Source organism: Antrostomus carolinensis, unplaced genomic scaffold (genome assembly GCF_000700745.2).
Source record: "Antrostomus carolinensis isolate BGI_N321 unplaced genomic scaffold, ASM70074v2 scaffold14483, whole genome shotgun sequence".
In the NCBI taxonomy this organism is placed as follows: Eukaryota; Metazoa; Chordata; class Aves; order Caprimulgiformes; family Caprimulgidae; genus Antrostomus; species Antrostomus carolinensis.
Window position 1 is genome coordinate 4,315 of NW_010307353.1, and position 19,487 is coordinate 23,801.

Consider the following 19,487-nt stretch of genomic DNA (forward strand, 5'->3'; position numbering starts at 1 on the left):
GGTACGGGAAAACAGAGGCCAAGAAAATGGGAGAAGAAAGAACAGATGATAGGAGGGAAGGTGATGAGAGCAGGAGATAAAATGAGAGCTATGGGAGAGAGTTAGAGAAGGGCAGAGGTATTGTAAACAATTCTCTTGTTTGGTCCAAGAAATATCCTTGCAGCTACATATGCTCAATGAACTGCACTGCTTTGTGATGAATGTTCATCTCTTGCAAATGTGAAAGCCTCTGAAAAAGGAGAGGAGGGAGAGAGGGAAGAAAAGGGAGACAAGGAAGGAAAGACCTAAAGGGAGAAAGGAAGAATGTGAGATCTAAGAAAAAGAGGGTAGACATTGGGAAGAAAAAAATACTGTTTTTTTCTTACTAATAATGAAAAGGAAAACTTGTTAAAGCATCCCTCCTCTTAATAGGAAGGAGTTCAGTGAGGAAATAATTGCTGTAAGGTTATAATAAAAATTCTTAAATCTCTGCAGCTCTATTAATTGCTGATTTACAAATGTTTTTACAAAGTAATATGTTATTCCTTAGCGTAACTGGTAGAGGAACTGAGCTAGAAAAGAGAGAGAAAATGTCCATTCTTTGCAAATATGAAGTAACTCCGTGATACCTGCAGGAACTGACATTTTTTGAATTCAGTGATCAGTCCTCTTAAGTTTGTAGAGATAAAAGAATTTAGAAAACACTGTGTGATACAACTTCACAGATCACATGATTGAATTGCCTGAATTAAAATAGGACAGTAAAATTCTGCCTATGAAGATGAAGCAGTAAAAGTGTCCATGAGCTGAATTTCAACTCTCAATTCAGAGTCAGGGGAGTGAGCACCTTGCATTGTGTCTGTACTACATGGTCCTAGGATTGCACTCCAAAGCTAATTTGCATCTGAGAGTTAAATATTTTTGTTGTGGTCAAAAGGCAAAGAAGAATTATGCATTAGGGAAAGGAAAATCTGATGGTAACTATTTTGAAAGCTTTACTTTACTACAGAGTTATCCATAATGAACAAAAAAGGCCCATGGCCGTTTTGTTGACTCATTATAGTAGAAACTTGAACTTCAGGTTTCAGATTTAAGTTGAAAAATATAGGGAATATCCAGTTTGGTGTTTAGTTTTTGTAACATTTCTTAGAAGTTTTAGATGTTGTCTAAAATATGTCTCGCCTCTAGCTGAACAGACTGACTAAGTGGGAAAATCAGTCAAGGTAATTTGTCTTCCAAGTGTTTCTCAGGCATTTGAGTTAGATTTAAACAATCTGAAGGTAAATCACTTTATCTCAAACTAGGTTTTGTTTGAAATTTTCTAACAGGAGAAAAACAATATCAATAAAATCTTAATGTAGATGGTTAAGAAAAGGAGAAGCTGTAGAGAGGAGAGGAAAAGTAGCTGAAGTATTCAAACCATCTTTCTACGCCTTATGGGAAGCAGGAAGGAAAACTGTTTTGGAAACAGAAGACATTTTTAAACTTATTATTTCAGTTTTATGAAAGGAAACAAGATTGCACAAAAATTTTTGTTAAGATTGCATTTCCCAATGTTTATGACTCTGCAAGAATTTTTGAGGTTTTAGCTTGGTTAGCATTATTTTTGAGCTACATCCTGGGTGGAAAAATAGATTTTTTTTTTCCTTTTTCTCAAAAATATGTAAAGAAAGACACAGAAGTTTTATTTCTGTGCATATCTATATATGCTTGTAATTACTGTCTGCAGTTTATCATTTAACATTTTTGTAGGTTAACATTTCTGATTGGAAAAGTTAGTGAAGCATAGAATTTAAGAATGCCTGATGGGCTGCAGTCAAAATAACTGAGAGCAAGGGATAACTTGCTAATGAAATAGCTCTTACTAAGGCACAGATTTGAATTTTCAGTGGAATATTGGTTTTGGTTTGAGTGAGTTATAAATGTTTACAGCTGTAAACACAAGCAGAGTTAATTTTGCAGAACTCATTAAATATATTCCAAAGGAATTATGTGTTCTGTATGTGAGTGACTGCATTTATTTTACAACAAACTCTCTAGCCTGCAGAATGGCTGTTCAGCCTTTCTAAATACCTTATGGGAGTTCAAGAAATAGAGGGGATGATTCTTCTGCTTTGGTAGAAGCTTTTTCTATTAAAAACATCTCCTTGGCAAAAGGGAATATGCAAGAAAAAGGTTGTGAGATCAGGCATTCTTATTTCATTTTTTCTCCCATCTTTTCTGTTAACTGGTTGTCATCTTGGATTATTGGAAATAATGTATTGATTGCTCAAATTTGCTTTACTTTGAAGTGGAGGAAAACTATACTTTCCTCAAAGGTAATCTTCAGAGTAAAAAATACCATTGCCTTTTGTTTTATTATATACAAAGAAAGGTTTAAATGGATGTTATTTTACTTTGGAGGGAAAGAAATAATATTAACTTTTTACTCCAGTTACTTGTGATTCACATGAGTTATTAAAATTCTAGCAAAGATTTTATGTTATGGTCTTCCTAGTTCTTTCCTGGCACTTCCCTGCATGCCAGAATCTTTGCCACATGCTTGGAAGACACAGGACAGAAGAATACCCTGTTGTAGACATTCAGAAGGTGAATGGCATTGGGCTGGATGTGCAGCTTGTTTGTAAAGGGAGGGGTGTCTGGGTTTTCCCACTGGTCAGTCTCAGCAGCTCCTCTTGATTTATTTTCCCCCATAATAGATTACTTTGTAGTCCCTCTGCTAGGACATCCCCATCCCCAGGTATGTACCACAGCCCTGTGTTGAAACTGTTCACAAGCTGCAGGCTAGCTCTTGCTGCTTGGACGCCAGCAGAACAGTAGAGGCTATTCATGCTGTGACTAATTGTGTTTATATTCAAAGCTAATTAAAGCTTCAAAGCGAAGGAGCAGCATTCTTGTAATATACGATATCGGAGACTTTCAGTATATGCTTCAGTGAAACCTTGGAAGACCCAAGCTCATTTTTTAATGTTTGCAGAATGAATATCTTAATGTTTGCAGAATGAATCTCTTAAACTGTGGAAGAATGCATATTATATTGTTTTACTAGGAAAGCTGTAGATAATAATTTAATGTGATTGCATATGCAAAAAAAAAAAAAAAGAAAAAGTCAAACTCGTTTGTCTCATATAGGTTGATTTTGTATATATTCTCTTATATTTGGAGGCATATTTTATAACTCTGTGGCTTGTTTTTTAATGATAAGTCATAGCTGAACTGTAAAAAAAGACATTTTTGTTAAAAAAATAGCACCGATTTTTGTGTTGAGTAGTTATGAACAAGTGAGATTTTTTAGCTTTGTTTTTTTTACTTGTTTCATCAATTAATTCTTGAAAAATTGAATACTTATTACAGCTGCATATGTCACTAGCCATTGATATATTATTTACTTCACCAGAAAAACTGATTCATTTTGGAAGAAATTCTAGTATATTTAAGGTTACCCAAAGGTTTCACTCTATTCTGTCTCCAAGTGATAGTCCACGTATATAAATATATTTGTTCAGTTGTGTGATAAAGGACTCGTCTCCCCACCTTCAAAGGAACAGAGATGAGCAATGAAAGGCAGAGGAACTTGAAAAACCTAACAGAGGAATAAGCACCCTGACCCAGCTTCTCCCAGGGCTATCATAGGAGTGTGATGAACCCACTGAATGGGAATGGAACCCATTAAAATAAGTCAATGGAAGTGCTCTCTGGAACACCTTGCAGACTGAGTAGAGGGGGTTACTGCCAACAGGAGCATGGGACTTATTATGGGATGTAGGGAAGATCATTTGGGCCTTCTGCAAAACTTACTGTGGGTTGCTTAGGGGAGGAGCCATAGCTGGGGAGAGGGAGGGATCAAAGTGGTTTTGCAGAGGATCAAGTGTGAAAAAATAGAGAGATAAGGGGCCAGTCATGTGTAAACAGAGTACTGGTCAGTACTCCTGTCAGGCCTTGACCTACACCTGATCACCATAGACTATCTGGTCTTCCTATTACATTCAGTTTTTCACTACCTGGGTGAGGGGGTTTTATTACATGTGTATGGACATTTAAATGCCAGCAACTGGAGTTGAACCACAAATCATAGGAGCCCGTGTGTCAATGCTACCAGCAACTGGAGAGCCTGGAATGGATGAAAACCAAGTACCAGGAACTCAAGTTGGACCATGGGTCATAGGGTCTGTGCATCAGTAGTGCCAGCAGCTGGAGTGAGTGAGCTTATACGGGTGAATCTGTGAGCAAATGTGAAGCTAGACTAGGTGGTTAGTAGAGTAAGTGGGCTGGGAAGCCAGAGAGAGACCAGAGAGTCTGTGGAACAAGACACTTATTTGCATGCATGTGTCTCTGTGAGTGAGACAGATGGTTCTTTGAGGGTCCTGTCTGTATATCGTGTATCTCTGTGCAGCTGAAGACAAGACAATCCAAGGGCCAGCTCCTGGGCAGGCTGAGTGTCAAAGGCCAGTTACTGGTGGGATCCATAGTGTGTGTGCCTGTGCATGTGTCTGTATGTGTAAGTGGGGTTCTGTGGAGTGGGGCAGCACTGCAGCAGCTGGCTACGGGCCTTGGGAGCTCACATGTCCAAGTGCCAGCAACCTAGGAGAACAAGAATCCAGGGCCAGCTGCTGGGTAGATTACATGCCTAAGACCAGTTAATAGAGGACCCATAGAGTGCCTCTGTGTGTGTGTGTGTGCAGGGAAGTATCAGTGAGTGGGGGTGTCTGAATACCAGGAACAGGGGTGGGCCTGCAAGCTTCAGGTGCTTATATGCATAGGTGCCAGCAAGTGGGGAGACCACAGATCCAGAGGTCAGCTACTGGAGACTGAATGTTTAAGGAAAGTTATGTCAGGGATCCATGTTGTATATAAATGCATATATATTTCCCACTAACAGACCTTCATCCTGACCAGCCAGAAAGGGGAGCAGGATGAGGCCATCGGTGGTGCTGTTTCTGTTTGTGTGACTGGTGACTGTTTCTGCCTCTGTTGGTCTTCATGGCTGGCCATTTGTGTCTGTGCGGTGCCTACATGTGTTTGTGTGTGTACCTATTGGGAGTACCCCTTCAACCGTGCTATTGGTTGGACCTGGGGACGTGGAGCTGCAGCAGCATTACTGGATTTGGCAACCCCTAACTATTATTTGCACAAGCCTAGAGAATACTTTCTCTTTCCACCCATCTTAGAGAGCATTCCCAGTCTTTGTTCTTGTTCATGTTCAAGGCGTGATCATACAAGGCAGAATAAGCCCAGTAATATTTCAGTTCTTTTCAGGAAGTCTTTTAAGCTAGAGAGCTTAGCTGCTTGGAGTATTTAACCGCATAGCAAAGCGAACTCTCTGAATATTACCCTTACCCTAGTGCCCTCTGCTTTATTTACCAATGTACATGTACATTTGGATATATTCAGAATTCAACTGGACAAGGCCTTGAGCAATCTACTGTAATTTAGCCTGGCCTTGAGAGGGATGAGTTCATTTGTTGATCAAGATGAACTCTATACCTCCCTTCCAGCTTGTTTTGATCTATGATTGTATGGTCTGGTCATTCTTAGCACCAGCTTCCAATCCCACAGGTAAAGGAGTTATTTTACTGTCTTCTCAGGATCAACTTTCTTCTCAATGGCTGTAGTTTGCTTAGACTTGTGTTGTATAATTCCCGCTTGCACCAGTCCACTGTTAAGACACTGAGGAGAAGTATTCTTCAAACTAGAAAGCTGTTAGGCCATCTCTGCAATCCAGAAAGCTGTTACGCCATCTCTACCTTCATGAAGATTGTCCAAGAGTCAGTCATCCTTAGGTGAATTGTAATCTTCTTGCATCAGGTGAACATTTTGCCTGTAACACAAGCACTAAAGTGTCTTGCTTGAAACTCTAGGCTCACCAAAATCTGAAAATCATTAACATGCCTATTCTGAACAGTCTGATCTGGCATAGCAACTTCCAGCCGCTTCCCAGTTGAGCTTGATGTTGACATTATAGTGCAGCCCGAGAGATTGGTTTGTGGCATTAGTATAGACTGGTACTAGCATAAGTCTTTGGGATTTTTTTTTTTTTTTTTTACCTCTTCTGGCCTTCAAGAACAAAGGACACTGAAATGAGAGTGTAATTAATTCTGAATTTTGTTTTACGAAGAGTGTAATGAATCTGTTTGACTCTGCTATAAAAGATGATGAGTTTTTCTAGTTTAGGGAAAAGAAATATAGGAGAATCTCTCATCAGCTATTATTCTCATCTTTGAACTAAAATAACAGTGTTAATAAGAAATTGGAATCTCATTCTTCAAAAATGTAAGATTAAAGCAGGAGTCAAAGAAGAACTGTGATAATTTAATGTGTTTAACAGCCTCCAGATTGCTCAGATACCTTGATTATTCCTCATTTCAAATCCAGAGTGGAATAGTGTTCTGTTGACACTCTGAGTTCACCTCAGTAAATGTTATCCCTAGCAGCACTGTGGACTGTCCTGGGCTTGGGTCTAATCTGATCTTGCAAGACCCTTCATTTTGAGCAAAATAGAAAGGTTGTAAGCCATTTTTCTTCCAGGTTGGTAAATCAAGCTGAAAAGATCATTGCTATCTGCACTGAAGAGCAGCAGAATATTGGTGTGTCCCAGAACACTGAGGATGTGGAATGCTACCTAAGTACTAATAAAGTGACAGAGTGAAGGCTTATACCTGTGCACTGGTATGTCGTCATTCATACTGTTAAATTATTAGCACAGTCATGAGTTTGGCGCATGCCAACCAACTTTCTTCTAAACAGTGCCTAGGTGTAGGTCAGAGGAGCAAGGACCATTCCTGAGAGGTGGTTTGTATGCAAGGGATTGGAGTTTTTTAGTCATGTGAACAATACTGTGTCTGTTGTCCTTAGAATTAGAGAGCAGTCTAATGGCTTGTTAGATTTATGAGTGTACATGCAACCAGTGTGACATGGGATCTGATTCAAGGCATACAGCCAGTAGGAGAGGGGGAAAAAGAAGAAAAATAGTGAGGGACTTTTGACTGTAGGTCACCAAATGAGATTTACGCACACAACATTCTTGTGTACTTTTCTTATTCTTCTAATGCTTCCTGACTTAAAATATTCACTATGAGAGGGACAGTTCTGTCTGCTTTAGGCTGCCTGGATCTGTTTGCCTGTGAAGTATTCATGTGCTCGATAAAGATTGCCTTGCTCACTGGTGAGAAGCTGTCTGGGGAATATACTTCCTGCTAGTTGTGGCAGGGCCCAGGCTGCTGAGCAAGTCTTCTCTATTTTCTCTCTTCTCGTCTCCTTTCTCACTTTTTATCTGACTTCCCATGCCCTGATTAACTTTTCTCTATTTTATTTTCTCTAGAGTTTCCATGGGGTAGTTGCATTATACTTTGGTAAATAGGAGATTCAGACCTGATTAGAAAAAAAAGTTTGTTGAAAAGTGACCTTGTATATTATTCCAGCATATCAGAGCCATGTTTGGGAACCCAGTGGCAAAGTACTGACATAACAGAGTGCAACCTCTGTGCCAGACTGTGCAATTCAGACAGTAACGTGCATGGGGGAGTGCCAAGTCCCTCCACTGCCAGGACAGCCTGGGGGAAGCCTATGCCTCAAGGAGGCCTTTCACAGATGTTTTGCAACTCAGCGGAGCCATCTGAGCTGGCTATCCTCGAGTACTGACTGAGCTGCTCAGCATTTCCCAAGGTCTGTTAGGTAATTTTAGTGGCATTGTGCTTTGGCTGTAACAAGTAGCTCTTTCCAGCTCTGGCAAGCCAGCCCCAATATTTTGCACTGCTTTTGAAGCAAGAAACTACATCAGCTCCTCAGGAAGTCCGAAGAAATATATGTTCTCCTGTAGCAATATAGGGAACATCAATTTGGGGCATCAATTAAGCCTAATGTCTGGATAAACTTGCTCACTTGATCGTGTTTGCTTTAAGATGAGTTTAGTCTTTCTTTCTGCTGACTAATGTGTAGTGAATCCCCAGGAGCATCGATAGGGTTAGTGAAGTCAGCAATCCATAATTCGGAAATAGAAACCGTTGAGGATCTCTCCTATGTAAAACATGGGACAATCATATCATTAAACCTTTGCAAGGGGAATAATGAATCCTGCATGTAAGTGAGCTGGATTTTGCTGTTGGGTTTTGTGTTTTTTTTCTGTTTACCTTTTGTGGGGTTTTTTAGTTGCTTTTGTTTTTTTGTTTGTTTTTTTTTTTTAAACAAAGCAATGAGACAGAAAAATGAAAAGTAAAATAAGCAAACAAAAGAAATTTACTTTATAGAATTTAAGAAAAAGCAGTCAGTTTGTACAGTATGTATCAACATATATAAATACCTATTTAATTAAGTCTTTTTCTTCCCCTATGTCCTCACTATAACAGTACACAGAAAGCACAAATGCTTGCATACCAGTAACTTCCAGGGTGACCTCAGACCTTGACATTCCCTTCTGGAGGATACTATGTGTATTGCTTGCACTGTCACAAACTCTTCTGTATTTCTTTGTGCCTGAACAGGGAATAACATCTCCAAGAGCAGTCAAGTCTAGTACCTGTCTCCAGTGGTATATTCAATAACAATGGAAATGCCAAGTAATTGTAGGAATAAGCTAGGCCTGTAAAGTTCTGCATATACCCTACTCCTGAGCAATAGACTATTTAATACTGATTTTCTGATAAAACTTGCACTTGTACACAGGCTTGCAACCTAATGCCCAGCTCCGGAGCAAAGTGAATCCATTACAAGATCAACTGGGTCACCACCCTAAATTCCCACAGAAATTTGGTTCCAGAGCTTGAAACAAGTGTGTCTTAGCCTTGTGTCCGCATTTATATCTGCAAATAAAATGGGCAGCCGTGGTCCTGAGGAGAATGGCATGCATTCATATAACTCATCTCTCTGTCTTACCCTTTCCTTTCCAAAAAGAGGGTGGCCTCATCTGTACTGCATGTTATGATAATTCTGCTCCATGCTGTCAGTGTGCTAATACTTTGCCTGGAAAAGTTTTCATCTGGCCAGAATATTGTCAAGCAATTTGCTAACCATGAGGTAGCATGATTATGTGCCCAGTGCCTCTGCCCTTGTCTTGACCCTGCTTAATTTAATTTTTAATGGACATAGTCATATTTAATCTCAAAACATTAATGTATATTCTGGGTATGTGGAAGCCCTCTATGAGACATGTTTTGGAGAGTTTTTTTCAGAGACAATCCTGTGAGGGACAGATAAGATTTTAACCTGACTTGGAAAAGCACAAAATACTTTTTTTATTTATTTTTTTAAATATAAACAGAAATACTTCTGGATACAACTGGAGAGACCTCAGAGATTGGCTGGATCACCCACCCTTCTAATGGGGTAAGCATTTCCCTTGTCCTCTTCTTGACTGCACCTCTGCTGGGAAGGCATGCATGCAGCTGATGGAAAGGGAAACTGAAACCAATGAGGCTTGTTTTATGGATTTTGTATGTATGAACAACTTGAACATGGTATGTTGTGCAAAGCCAGATTGTTAACAGAGGAGGATACTGAGTGGGATACTATTGCCACCTCCTTACCCTCTTCCTTCTACCCTCTTTCACAAATACTCATGAGGTCTCCAGCCATCCCTCCACACAGATGAACTAGACTAGACTAGACTAGAATAGAATAGAATAGAATAGAATATTTCAGTTGGAAGGGACCTACAATGATCATCTAGTCCAACTGCCTGATCACTTCAGGGCTGATCAAAAGTTAAAGCACATTATTAAGTTCATTATTCAAATGCCTCTTCAACTCTGACAGCCATGAGGCATTGACCATCTCTCTAGGAAGCCTTTTGAAGTGTTTGACCACCCTCTCAGTAAAGAAATTCCTCAGCATCAGTTCTGAACCTCCCCTGATGCAGCTTTGAACCATTCCCACACGTCCTGTCACTGGATTGCAGGGAGAAGAGACCAGCACTTCTCTCTCCACGTTCCCTCCTCAGGAAGCTGCAGAGAGCAATGAGGTCACCCCTCAGCCTCCTTTACTCTAAGCTAGACAAACCCAGTGTCCTTGGCTGCTCCTCAGAGGACATGCCTTCCAGCCCTTTTACCAGCTTGGTTGCCCTTCTCTGGACACATTTGGGTATCTTCACATCCTTTTTAAAGTGTGAGGTCCAGAACTGCACACAGTTCTCAAGGTGAGACTGCAGCAATTGAATACAACTGAAAAATCACTTCTTTTGACCGGCTGGTGATGCACCCCAGGGCATAGTTTGCTTTCTTGGCTGTCAGGGCATGCTGCTGACTCGTATTGAGCCTGCTGTCAACCAGCACCCCCAGATCCCTTTCTGCAGGGGATCTGCTCTCCAGCCACTCCTCTCCCAGTTTATACTGGTGTCAGGCATTTGTCCATCCTGGGTGCAGAATCCAGCATTTGTTCTTGTTAAATTTCCCGCCATTGATGACTGCCCAATGCTCCAATCTATGCAGAGCCCTCTGTCCCTCCAGAGAGTCAACAGTACCTCCCTGTTCGGTATCATCAGCAAACTTCCTGGTGCTGCATTCAACTCCTACCTCCAGATCCAGATATTTAACAGAACTGGCCCTAGAACTGATCCCAGTGTTATATTCTCCATAATTTTCTGGGTACTGAGGTTAGACTAACAGCTCTGTGGTTTCCTGGGTGTTCCCTCACACCCTTCTTGTAAACTGGAATAACATTGACTAGCTTCCAGTGAACAGGGACCTGGCCAGACTCCCAAGACCTTTGATGATTGAGAGAGGTCCTGCTGTAACATCCACTAGCTCCTTCAGTACTCTGGGATGAATCCCATCAGACCCAACAAACTTATGAACATTCAGCTGATACAACTGGTCTCTTACAGTTTCAGTATCCACAAATGGAAAGTCACTATTCCTGCACTTGTGGTCCTCTGACTCAGGGGACTGGGCAGCCCAAGGTCTATCAGTATTATTAAAGACTGAGGCAAAGAAAAAAACATTGAGTGCCTCCACTTTTTCTTCACCTCTATTAGTCAGATGACCATCTTGAATAAGTATCTGTCCAGTGTTTTCTTTAGACCTCCTCTTGTTATTAACATACTTAAGAAAACGTTTCATGTTGTCTGACACAACACTAACCAGTTTCAGCTCTAATTGAGCTTTGGCCTTTCATGTCTTTTCCCTGCATATACAAACCACAGCTCTGTAATCTTCCCGCAAAACCTGACCTTGCTTCCAGAGATCGTGCAACTTTTTTTTCCTCTTCAGCTCCACAAGGAGTTCCCTGTTCAGCCAAGAAGGTCTTCTGCCCCACTTGGTTGACTTCCAACACACTGGAATTGCCTGTTCCAGTGTTTCTGAAAGGCTGTTCTTAAAACCTGATCAACACTCATGGACTCCTAAGCCCTCAGAGCCCAGGGGACACTGACAAATAGCTCCCTGAATAGCTTAAAGTTTGGTTTTTTTTGAAATCCAGGGTAGAAACTTGGCTGTTCTTTTTTCTCATTGCACCGAAAACTTTAAAGTCAATGATTTTGTGATCACTGTGGCCAAGACAGCCACCTACCATTACATCTCCCATGAGTCCTTTTCTATTCACAAAGTGTAGAAGGACATCTTTCCTAGTTGGCTTACTGAGTACTTGTGACAAGAAGTTCACTTCCCCAAACTTCAGGAATTTCCCAGACTTGCTCGTCACAGCAGTATGGTATTCCCAGGTGATATCTGGGAAGTTGAAATCTCTCATAAGGACGAGGGCTACTGATCCAGAGATTTCTCCTAATCGTGTATTGAATAACTCTTCAATACTAACATCCTGGCTGGACAATCGATAGTAGACACCCACTACATCTCCTTTGTTTTCCATCCCCCTAATCCTCACCCAGAGGCTCTCAACCACGTCATCACTAACCCTAAGGCCTGTATAATCAAACCTCGCCCTTATGTACAGTGCAACTCCTCTACCTCCCCTGCCCTGCTTGTCCCTCCTGAACAGCCTGTACCCTCCAGCCCAGCACTCCAGTTGTGGGACTTATTCCACCAAGTCTCACTAATACCAATGGTATCATAGCTCTGAGAACTGACTAATGCTTACAGTTCGTCCTGTTTGTTTCTCATACTGCATGTGTTAGTGTACGAGCATTTCAGATGTACTCCTGAGCCCTCCATGCTCCAAGGAGCAGCATAAATGTTCCACTAGTATTACCATCCTCAGGCGATGCCATGCCAACTCTTGGCTTACCTTCAGCTCTCCTCTTGGTATCCCCTTCCTCCATCAATTCTAGATTAAAGCTCTTTCAATCAGTCCCGCCAGCTTATAAGCGAAGATGTATTTCCCCCATCAGGACAGTTGGATCCCATCAGGCCCCAGCATACCTTGTGGCTCAAAGACTCTTCCATGGTTATAAACTCAAAAGTTTTAGCAGAGGCACCAGTCTTGAAGCCAGGTATTGATATCTTGGGATCGCCTGTTTCTTCTCATTACTGGGAGGATTGAGGAAAACACTAGCTATACTCCTGAATTTTTTAGCTTCTTCCCATGGTCTTGAAATCTCTTTTGATCAACCTCAGACTTTTTGTTGCATCATCATTAGTACCCATGTGAAAGAGCAGGAGTGGATAACAGTCTGAAGGCTGTACTAAGCTCTTCCATTGTTTGGTTGCATCCCTAATCTGGGCCCCAGGAAAGCAGCAAACTTCCATGAAAAGAGGGTCCAGTCTATGAATGAGTGCTTCTGTTTCACACAGGAGAGAGTCACCAATGACCATAGCTTGTTGTTGTTTCTTCTTGGCACTGGTCTTAATGCAGGTCTTGTTGCGAGGAGTCGGTTGATCTGACCTTGGTGAGCGTGCTTGCACAGGTGCCTTCTGTCTCATTATGTGCTTCATCTGCCATTCCCAGGGCCTCGTACCTATTCTGTAAAGCTAGGTGAGAGGGTAAGGAGGCGTTTCTCTTACAGCTCCATGCAGTAAACTGCCTCAGTTCCTCCCTGTCTCTCCCTTGTGCCTTCCTCCTGGCATAAAACAGATCTGGACCTGCCCCCATGGTGGCCATACTAAGTTGGCTTGTGTACGTTGGAGGTGGCAGCACACAGCTCCAACTGTGATAAAATTGGGTAGAAGGGACTTCTGATTTAGAGTTTTTTCCAAAGAACAGCATCTTGTTTCACTATCTCATTTGTGTTGTGCATCTTGGCTCTGGAGAAGGGAGATGGGGAAATAGGAGGGAAGAAAGTGTGAGTCTCTGATTTTAAGATTCTCAATGCCATGTAACAGGTTTGCATGAATTATGTTTTCTGTCAAAACAGTTCTTACTTGTAGGCTTTAACAGCTCTTCTTTACAGGGTCATACTTTGTCCTGTCTAGAGTGCTTTGCTGCACATGCCATCAGCAGGTTCAAGTCTTGTCATAGACATGGCAGGGAGAAGGGAAGAGAAGAAGAAGGTCTGTCATGTGTTTTTGGTGAAGTTGAACACTGAATCCACATTTTTTTTTACTATTTCTTCTTGCTTTTCTCTCCCATTTATCCATTATAGTGGGATGAGGTAAGTGTCCTGGATGACAAGAAGCACCTGATCCGAACCTTTGAAGTCTGTAATGTGGCTGAACGAGGTCAGAATAACTGGTTGCGTACTCACTTCATAGAGCGACGCGGAGCCCACCGAGTCCATGTCCGCCTCCGTTTCTCAGTGAGAGACTGTGCCAGCATGCGCACTGTGGCCCCTTCTTGCAAGGAGACTTTCACACTCTACTACCACCAGTCAGAGGCTGACACAGCCTCTCAGGAACTGCCAGAGTGGCGTGAGGGGCCCTGGACCAAAGTGGATACTATTGCAGCTGATGAGAGCTTTTCCCAGGTGGACAGCACTGGGAAGGTGGTAAAGATGAATGTTAAAGTACGTAGCTTTGGGCCACTCACAAAGCGTGGCTTCTACCTGGCCTTCCAGGACTCAGGAGCCTGCATGTCCCTGGTGGCAGTCCAAGTCTTTTTCTACAAGTGCCCAGCTGTGGTGAAAGGATTTGCCTCCTTCCCTGAAACTTTTGCTGGAGGGGAGAGGACCTCACTGGTGGAGTCACCAGGGACGTGTGTACCAAATGCTGAAGAGACAAGCATGACTGGGTCTTCAGGTGTTCGGTTGCACTGCAATGGAGAAGGGGAGTGGATGGTGGCCATTGGACGATGTACCTGCAAGGCTGGCTACCAGCCTGTTGATGATGAACGAGCCTGCCAAGGTGAGAGACCCTTTTTCCCCACCCACCCCTTAGACAGCCACTTCTTTGTTGGTTCTCTGTATTTGTAGCATTTGGCATTTGCCAAAAGTTCACAGAGCTAGGAGATAAAATAATTTATCTCACAGACAGTGCTTACTAGCAGCCTCTTCTGACACTTAATTCCTCAGACTGGACGTGGAGTGACCACTTCTTTGTGCTAAGAACATGGTTGGAAACTCCACTCAGGCCTTAGTTCAACCTACCACCAGAGACAGCCTGTTAGGCTACATGTACAAAATTAGTGGCAGTTGTAAATAGCCAGCTCTAACATAGTTCCACTTCTTTACCAAGAGGCAACAGCATTAGGGGAGAGATGTCACGTGGAACAAAGCTGAGCCCAGAGCTAATACACTCTACTGTCCTAACTAGTTCGAGCCCTTTTGCTAGAGCTGTTGGAACTAGTGATAAAAAAAAGAAAGGGGAAATGGCAGCAGCCTGGTCATGGGACAGGAAACTTGCAGCAGGGATCTGTGAGCCTGGCTCAGTAAGAAATAAGACTCATAATGGCATTATCATGACCTCTCATGTGCTCTCTGCCCTGGGGTCCATGATATTTTCTGTGAAATGCTTGTAGGAGGAAGGAGAATAAATTACATATGACCCAAAATCTCGCCAAGCCTAAACACTCAGTCTAATGTAATGACTGTCTTCCTATCTCAAGCTTAAGACAGTCCATTGAAATAAACTGCTTATGTTCATTGTATAATTTTATGTATAATGTTCTTATGGTGTATCCTTGGTTTTAATATACATCTACTCAAGATCTCTCACCAATGTAAAATCTTGTTGCATCACACTTAATAGTCTAAAAAATTAAATGTAACATTTTGGCTGCAGACACAGTTTTAAATTTGGATTGTAATTTGTTCAAAGAGCTTGACTGGGACACTGAGAGTACAAATATTCTGGTTAACACCAAGTACAAATGGAATGGATAGTTAATGGTTGTCCGTATGTCACCTTAAATTCCTGTTTCATGAAGAGATTGCAAAATAACTTTATTAAAATACAGTTCATTGTGCTGGAGACTTATAAAACATTTAGTATTGGTAAGTTTTTTTATTTGTTAAAGCTTTGAGAAGAAAATATGTGTGCCTTTTTATCCTGCTCATCCTGAAAGAAATGTAACTACATTCCTATAGTGCTGCTCCTGAGACAGCTCAGATGGACATAGAGCAACTCTGTGGCACTAGCTTTGTTGTCTGCATCAGTAGCATGACTAGTTCACAATCCAGGTAAACTGCCAGTCAATAATTTAGTATCAGGTAGTAGTCTTAAGCACTCAAAAATTACGGAAATTAGGCTTGGCAAATAAAAATAGGGATTTTAAAAAAATCTATCTTCCCTTTTTTGTAGCCTTCAATGAAAACTAATACTCCCTTGCAGCCCCATTGTCACAGAAGCTGGAGGTAGATAAAAATGTTAAATATTTTAAGGAATAACTGAGATAATGACAGTCTATCAAACTACAAAACAGTTTCCATCATTTGCTTCCTGCGATTCCATGAACAGCTTAGAAAAGCCAAAGCCAAATGAACTTTAATGTCAGAAGGTATTTTTTATTCTCATGCTTCTTGTAAACTCCTCTGGCTTTATCACCATTCCTGATCTCTTCTCCTGCTAACAATATGTTGTTATCCTTTCTGAATGGAAGCACATTCAGCTAGCATAGTTTGTCCCCTTGCTTGGTGTTTCTTTGTGTGGAAACCTTTCTAGGACTTCTCCTCTGTATGTTCTTCCTTCTTCCTAAGAACAGAAGTACACTGTGATAGTGTTGCCACAGTGTTTTATATGAAATACAGAACAAAAGCAATAGTCCAAGGCAGATTTTTACTGATGATTCTGCAGAGACATCTTCTTAATAAGACTGAAGAATGAACCAAAGGTAGGAAAGACAAGCAAGTTTCCTTCTTATACTTTTGTAGAACAGTGTGTGGGCATTGCCTTCCCCCTCACCATATGGAAGCTTGTGGAGGCCTTCCTTCACCAGCTGTTACCTCTTTATTTAGAACAAAGAATCTGACAACGACCATTTTGAGCAGATATATAGAAAGCCCTTTTTTTCCCTACCCCCTACCATGAGTTAAAATAATTTCTTTAATTAGTTTCATAAGACTGCCTGCTCTTTCTTACTATATGGCAAATTTCTCCAGCGAAAGAGTGAAACAACATCCCTTAGTACACCCTCTAGGTGATGGGTGTGGGATTCCCTTTTGACTTTATTCCAGTAGACTTTTTCTCATGCTGAACAGTCAGACAGGAGATCGGCAGTTTACAGAGGAAAAAAAGAAGATTGGAACCTTAGCTCCTTTTCTTTCTGTAGATGTATACACACAGGGTGCCTTGCCTTGCAAAGGTACCTGCAACTCTAAGTGTTTTTCCACATAGAAGGCCAGAAACATAAAGTTCTGGGTGATTAGGCCATCCTAGGCTACTGGTTCCCAAAATTCTGCACTGATTAGCTGTTCTCCCGAGTCTTCTCTCAGATTGTCAGATTCATTACTGAGAACAGTTGTTCCCGGATTCCATCCCCACAAACAATTTTACAATACAATGTGTTTCTGGGGATTCACTGCCCACTGCTTATCATCGCCTTTTAGCTAAAAGTCACATAGGATTTAAGTTACCAGATGCTTTTGTAAATAATACCTAGAATTCATGACAGAGACATTAAAAAAAAATTCAAAAATGACAATGTGGAGAAAAAGAAAAGATGAATGATTAATTGCTAAAGTGCTAAGCTGACTTCCAAATGAATAAGTAAGGTGAGCTGTTAGCTTGAAAAATCACTGAAATAGAACCATTAATTTATAATACAGAGTTTATCTGTTGTTTTTTTTCTTTCAAGTCCAAATACAAATTAATTCCAAGTCAGTTCTGCCAGTCAAGTTCCATGTCTGTTTTTCTACTCAATCCCATGGCAGTATCCAATATTATGTTTGTCCCACATGACAGAAAATATTCCATTACCATATCAGTATACCTCTATGTCTGCAGTTACCCTCCAGCTACCCACCTGCTGTTTCTGTAGCTCAGAGGACTGACTACTTTCCTCCCTTTATCTAGCTTTGATGTCTGATGGAGAGTAGATCTTGGGACTATAGGAGAAAAACATAGATGGAACCATATTTAAAAAGGGATGGAGTGGAGGGAGCTATTTCAGTCATGAGATTGTGGGCAGGTCTTTGCTTCCTTGTTGAAGTCCCCTTGTTGCACTTGGACTGCTGATCCCCTTGTTGGGTATCATGGTATACTAGATTTACATGGCAAGGTTCAGGTAGTGGTTGAGGTTGACAGGGTGGCCTCTGTGGCAAGAGGGCAGGGGTTGTCACACGCCAGTCATTGCTTTTTCCAGACCACTCCTCAATGGACCCACCACAGGATGGAGTGAAGCCCATTAGCCACATGTGTGGCACCTCTGCACAAGCATGTTTAAGAAGGCTCAGAAAATAGCAGCCAGAGACAAGAGAAGGGAACAAAAAGACTGAGAAACAGCAGGGGGAACATCAAGGTTAGAGAAGGAGGGGAGGTACTCCAGGCACTGGAGCAGATATTTTCTGCAGCCTGTGGAGGATCCCATGTGAGAGCAGATGGGTATTTCCTGGAGGAACTGTGACTCATGGAGAGCTCACAGCAGGGGTAAAGTGTGAGAAGGAAGAAGTAACAGAGAGAAACTGCACATCCCATATCCTACCCTCTGATACTTGGGTGGAGTAGAAGATTTTGGAGTCAAAAAAGTTAAGTTGAGCTTGGGAGAGGGAAGAGAAAAGATGTTGTTTTAATGTTTGGTTTTGTTTTCTCATTACCTATATATATTTTGATCGGCAATAAATTAAATTAATTTCCCCCAAGTCAAGTCTGCTTTGTCTGTGATAGTGATTGGTAAACAATCTCCCTGTCTTTCTCTTTACCCATGAGCTTTCTCATTCTGATTTCTCCCTATGACTTGCTGAGGAGGGGGAGTGAGAGAGTGGCTGAGTGGGCATTGGGCTGTTTGCCAAGGTTAACCCACCACATGGCTTCTTCTCCTCTCTTCCTTCCCTGGATATTTCTGAGTATTGAGGAAGCAAAAAGTCTGCCTGTCTTTTGTAGTAGCTGTAACTGTCTCTTCTTCTGTAGGATGTAAGGGTGTACAAAGAAGTCAGATGAAGAAGAGGATTCCATAAAATTGCCCATGTCCTGTGGCCATATGTAGACCCTTCTGATTGCAGAAGGAATTGCATCTGTGTTACTGATAACTGCAAGAGCTAGTAACTGCACACAGCTATTGGAGGGCTCATTTGGGAAAAATATTTAAAGATTATTTTTGTGTTACTAAACAATGCCCTTCCACACCAGCCTGGCTAAACTTTTTTCAATGTGTGAGGCTGAGATGTTAAGATTTATGTTAAAGCATAAGCTTTGGTAGTCTTCTAAAAATATGCAAAATATTAACAAAAAATAAATACACAGTTAAGTTCTTCTCAAATTTTAATCACTTAAAAGATACTTCCTTTAAAACCATGGAATAATTTACATTGCAGGAACCTATGGAAGGCATCTGCTCCAGCCCCATGCTCAAAGCAGGACCCAATTGAGTTAGGTCACTCAAGACCTATTCTAGTCTCGTTTTCATTATTCCTAAAGATGAAGATTCCACAGTGTCCTTGAGCAATTGTTCCAATGTTTGAAAACACCATGGAGAAATTTCTTTTTCCATGGAGAAATTTCTTTTTCCTATATAGAATGAGATTGTAATAAGATGTAATAAGAGATTATTACAATTTGTGTCTGTTGTCTCATGTTCCGCCGCCTTGTGCCTACACCTTCTTTATACCCTTCCATTAGGTGGCTGATGCCAGCTGTAAGTTCCTCCCATCCCCAGCGTTCTCTTCTTTAAAATGAATAAACCCAGTGTCTTAGCCTCTCCTGAGTAAGTGGTAAACTCACAGTTGATAATAATATTTGGTGCCTTATGCTAGATTACCTTTTTGTGTGTGTGTGTGTGTGTGTGTGGGTGTGTGGGTGTGTGTGTGTGTGTGTGTGTGTGTATTGCTTCTTTCATCAGCTTCCCCAGCCTTATTCTGCTACATGCACGTACGTTTTGGTGCTTTCCAACTAGTTTGCTGCTTTTCCTATATCTGGTGGTTGCTCTCTACTCATATTCCATCCTTCCCATGCCCAAATATTTTGTCTCATTTTCCCTTTTTTCTTCACTCAACCCATTCCCCGACAGTCCTCCCACTATACAACTATGTAGAAAAAGCTTCAACTCCACCTCTTTTACCTAAAAATCCCTTACTCAACTGATATCCTGATACCAACAGT

The 19,487-nt window shown here is 41.4% G+C and overlaps 1 protein-coding gene across 1 annotated transcript in view; it reads left to right on the forward strand.

The window, feature by feature from the left end:
* The window catches only part of LOC104522972 (ephrin type-B receptor 5-like), a gene marked incomplete at its 3' end in the record, with an annotated part of 14,853 nt that extends 712 nt beyond the window's left edge, over window positions 1–14,141 (forward strand). The window contains exons 2-3 of the mRNA XM_010165401.2: window positions 9,233–9,297; window positions 13,445–14,141. Coding sequence (XP_010163703.1) covers window positions 9,233–9,297; window positions 13,445–14,141 — 762 coding nt within the window. The remainder of the gene's footprint in view (window positions 1–9,232; window positions 9,298–13,444) is intronic.
* Window positions 14,142–19,487: the final 5,346 nt, after the last annotated feature.